Raw genomic sequence first — 5,338 nt, forward strand, 5'->3', positions numbered from 1 at the left:
CATTGTTGTTAAGTAGAGACTTTAATGTAAACTTTGCTTCAAAACACTCCAAATCACTTATACATTTTTTCCAAAAAAAACTTAATTTAATAATGAATAATGATCCAATGACACCAACAACAAGATCAGGAACTACGATTGATGCGATTTTTACACGGTACCTCCTTAATGTAAAGTTAAGAACTTACATATCTTATTTCAGCTATCCTAGACCAATTATATCTACTTTTCCAAAATAAATATCTACAGACAAATTCTCCGACAAGTACATGGAAATTGATGAATTAGAATAAGTTTATTCTAATTCATTGTTTTTATATATTTTTCTAGATAAAAAACTATATAGAGTCTTAGGGATGTACACTACACTTATCACTATTCAATGATTCTGATTGACATATTTATTCTGTAAAAATGGACAAACATTCTTATAAATGTAGGGATGCTAGATATATGACCTCCACATGGTGCACTCCGTGTAATGCCAACATTATATGGAAAAAATTAATATTGGGCATCGATATAATATTGTGTATCGAATTATTATATTTTTATAAATGTATCAAATGCATTTCTATGGTGGTTCTAGAGAGTTTCTAAAAATTGTACACAGTCTTGCTGCTGTATGACCGTGTATGTTTGAATATCGTCTGTAAAATATGATCTGATTAATGTAGTTTCAGGTACAGTATTTTCAGTGCAATATTGTTGTAAACAGTGTTTTAAAGTTGATCCCAAATGATTGTTTTGGATGTTTATTACAAGTGATTCACAATGGAGCAGTATTTATACAACCGAATTGGCATAACATGATACATTGTCATTATTTGAAAATCCCCGGATGACTTGTATTGGTATGTTTTCTTGAATAATATTTATAATTTCTTGTACGCTACAGAATGGACTTTTTTATGGTTTTCTATCTGCATTAATTCAATATTCTCACATTCAGTAATATTTGCATCGTGTGTTGAAGTAGGTATTCGATTAGAGGTTGTTGTTTGATCGTTTTTATCAATATCATCATCGTCTACACTAATATTACTTTCAATTTTCATGGAATTGTCTATGTCTACCTAGATGATTGGTCGATGGTTACTTATAAGCGATTTATAAACTATAGCTGATAGACTGACATCTGTTATTACATTATCAATAGTTGTTCCATAATCTATAATTATGTCGGTCACCAATACATTGTAGTTGAATGTTTGTAAATCTTGAATTAGCAGTTTTGGTAATTCTATTAATGTCATTTACAGTTATTTCTTTAGCACACTCATTATGTATTAATTCTTGTAAAATAATTTTTTTTGGTCGTGTACTTACGTCTTCTAGTGCTTTTCTTTTTCATGAAGTATTAAACATTTAACAATTTATGGTATTTTCATTTACAGCTTTGTGATTATGTTCATTTTCCGTGTTCAATATTTCATTATAAAATTTTTTTTTGTGAATACTTTTGCTTTACATGATTTATTAATACACCTCCAACGCACTTTATTTACTCCTTCGTATGCTTTGTTAAATTTAAAGCTATTAATTATAATTTGTGGATTGTCACGTTTACTAACTAACAATTATTTTTGCGGACATGACTTTAACTTATCTTGGTTAACGAACATCACACACTAATCGGTGGTTACTATTCAATACTATATTATTACCGACAATCGAACAAATTGCAGTACCCTATCAAATTAGATATTATTAACATAGATATAAAGATGTGGGTAAAAACACTATATTATATAATATAAAATACTATTATCAGTAAGAAAACTAAGTGTGACGATAAAATTATACCCACTGTGCAAAATGCAGTATCTTTTTTTTTTTTACATTCTATCGAGGATGGGGGTGGTACTGACTAGGGTCATTTCACCCCCAACCCTATCGTTTATTGTTAATACTTTGTGTTTACAATGTTTGCACAGTTTTATTTATACAAAAGTGGGGGCCTTTAGCCGCCCTGAGTTAGGCTGGCCTTCGGCCCATATTATAATTGTTTTAACTACGATAGTTTGGTGTTGGTCACCTTGCTTCATCTTGCTTCGCCTTGTTTTTATCTTTTTCTCTCTTCTCCTTTTTTTTTCGAGATGATTTCGATTATGAAATTGCTGATTATGTTCCATTTTTCAGGAGTTTCTAGGATAAGTGGTATCAATGTTGCAGCGGTTGGGTCTGTCCCGATAGGAGTACACATTCTGGATCTTCTTCCGAACCACGCATCGCATACGAAAAGTGTGTGGTGGACGTCATCATTTTCTCCGCAGTACCAGCATTCTGAGGAGGCAAGTCTACCTATTTTATGCAGATAGGCAGCAAAGCAGCCGTGTCCCGTAACGGCTTGCGTAAAATGGTAGTTCAGATTGCCATATTTTCTCTTAATCCAAGCTTCTATATTAGGGATTAGCTGGTGTGTTCATCTTCCCCTTGGGGATGTGTCTCATCTTGCTTGCCACGCTTACATCGTCTTTTCCTTGATTTCTCTACGGGTTTCCACCGTTCCTACCGTGGCTTTCAGCAGGTACATGTCTTTTCGTTCGGTGGCCATTAGGTCTATCGGAGGAGTATCGGATAAGACCTGGGCTGCATCTGCAGAGGTGGTCGAGTATGCTGATATTACCCTCAAGTTTGTCTTTCTGGTGACTTTGTGGTGCTCTTTTATTCCAGTTTTGCTCATAGAGTTCGCCCAATTTGGGGCCCCGTATAAAAGTATTGAAGTTGCAACGTTGCCAATTAATTTTCTTTTCTTTGGGTTGCCCAAAATAATGTTTGGTAGTATGTGACTGATTTTCTGGACCACCTTATTTGCTTTTACTGCTGTTTGCTTAGCGTGAATCGTAAACTTTAGCTTGGAATCGATGTTTAGTACAAGATACTTTATGCATTGCTTGGCAACTATTACCTCTCTACCCACTGTGCAAAATGTAGTACCTACTATGAACATTCTATATATATGTATTGAGGATATGCGATGTTATTAACTATTGCAAATTGATGTTGTAAAAATGTTTGTGAGATTGCTAATAATTCATAAATTCATAATAATATAATATATTTGTATTGGTTTTTTTTTTTTAATTGGTAAAATAATATCATTAAATACTTACTTTAAGGGGTTCCCAAACTTTAAAATCCTATAATTTATAATTGGCGGAAAAAGGAATGACATTTTTTTTAATTTGGTGGAAAACGGAAAGCTAATTTTTGGTGGAAACCGGTGACACCCCATTTAGCAAAATCTCGTATTTGTAACCCGTATACCCTTATTGTCAAACCTTCGGTTTAATCTATTTCATAATATTCCACTTCCGATGCCTACCGATACATAAGAGATTATTTTAAGTTAACAATATTGTTTTCCATATGATCTTAATTTGATGATTTTTATTCTATAAGTAGTTACGGCTTTACGTGTTCCAAGAGTAAGTGTATGAATATTCAGCGTATGAGTTACGTGTGTATACTAAAATCATATATATATAATAATAATAACTATATTTGGAACTTCCTTGGAAAAATAAAAAATTAAGTTTAAAAATACCAAAAATATTTTTCCGATATGAAAATTCAAACAAAATGTCATACCAAAAATTAATAATTACTTATTAATAATACACGAATTATAATTATGAATACAAAATCTATATATATAAAAACAATTCAGGTTAGTTACAGAATTTATAACTCAAGAATGGTTGGACCGATTTTGATAACCTCTGATTTATTGGATTCGTCTCCATATAAGAATAAAAATAACTCTAATCTTGGTGAAAATTCAGACAATTATCTAGATAAGTAAAAATTTTATCTTAGATATATCCCAACACTGCACGGGCAACGCATGTCGATTACATCGAGACACTCAACGAGTAAAATAGACCAAAAACTGAAAAACTATTATTATAATCTAAAAGTTGTAATAAGTTACTTGTACAACCAAATTGTCCGGCCCCATAATTCGATTATTCGATCGGCCCATCGGGAAATTTCCCGATCTCCCAATTTGCCAGCCCTGAGTTGAAGTATTAATATCGTTCATATTCATGATAATGGACGTTTCGCTTATTTATTCGGTGTAAATAAGGCAATGAAAATAATCATATTACCTGAATGCGTATAATTTTTTTAATTTTTATCTTTATTGCTTAAATTACAATGTACAAAATTTCAAAACTAACATTAAATATATTTTTTATAATATATATATTCATCCATAAAAAGTTTGATATTTTTCATATTTCTTTGAATATTGAGTTAGATTAGTTAATTATAACTAAATATTAAAATTAATAATAAATAGTTAACTTGTTCAGTAAAATATATAAATTATTTATTATATATTAAAAAATGTTTATATTAAGAATTGATATATAGATTTTATATTGATATATACAATAAAGTACAAACATTTTGCAAAGACATTTGTTATGTTAAACTTACTAAGGAATTCGCATATATTATATAAAACCAGCAAGTGGTCTAGTATTTGAAGTATGAGAGTTCAGTACACTAGTTTAATTTTTTTAAAAGACGATTATTGCATAGTTATATTAATAATAATAATAAATTATTCATAATATTTCTAATGAATATTTACTTCTTACATAGTATTTAAAATATAAAAATATGATATGATTCAGTGATTTTTACTTACTGATACTATCCGTACATAAATGTAAAGTTGCTAGAAAAAAATAATAAAATGAATTAACTCGAGTGTTCATCATTTTGAAAAATAAATTGAACACAATTTTTAAAATGATTGAGAATAATTTCTATATTAATTAAAGCCGAGGCTTTTATTGTTTTAATTATTTGTTTTTCTATTGATTTATTAATCTATTTTGTATAAATTCATTACTACAATTTGTTAGTATAATAATTTTTATATAGGTATTGATTTAAATATTTTTTTTATTTATTCAACGCGTTTGAAACATCTGTTATTAAATGTATAGGTTTATTACCATGAATATTTATAATATTTTTTTAGATGAATTTTAAAAAAGTGTGCATCATCTGAATATTTATGCACAGTATATAAAAACAATTTAAAATTAATTTGAAAACATAATATTTGTCCAAATGTGGAGTCTAGGACATCTTGGCGTGGCCAATTTGGCGCAGTGCCGCAACTACCGGGGGTGCAGGGGTGCATTGCACCTCCAGTAGATAATTTAGGGGGTTCCGAAGGGGCCCTCTTTAATTGATATTAATACTTAAAATTATTACATAGAAAATTAGAAACTGATATAGATAATAATATATTAATATGTGTTTATGAATAAAATATATAATATTATAATATATGTTATTATGTTTTGTTGCA

At 29.7% G+C, this 5,338-nt stretch overlaps 1 protein-coding gene across 2 annotated transcripts in view; it reads right to left on the reverse strand.

Moving 5' to 3' along the window:
* The window catches only part of LOC112684581, a 14,534-nt gene extending 9,772 nt beyond the window's left edge, over nucleotides 1-4,762 (reverse strand). For both annotated transcript variants that reach the window (XM_025556169.1, XM_025556168.1), the window contains exon 1: nucleotides 4,664-4,762. In XM_025556169.1, coding sequence (XP_025411954.1) covers nucleotides 4,664-4,736 — 73 coding nt within the window. In that variant the 5' untranslated portion in view covers nucleotides 4,737-4,762. The remainder of the gene's footprint in view (nucleotides 1-4,663) is intronic.
* Between the last annotated feature and the right edge of the window lie 576 nt (nucleotides 4,763-5,338).

This window comes from Sipha flava, unplaced genomic scaffold, assembly GCF_003268045.1.
Source record: "Sipha flava isolate LNK unplaced genomic scaffold, YSA_version1 252_pilon_pilon, whole genome shotgun sequence".
NCBI classification, from domain to species: Eukaryota; Metazoa; Arthropoda; class Insecta; order Hemiptera; family Aphididae; genus Sipha; species Sipha flava.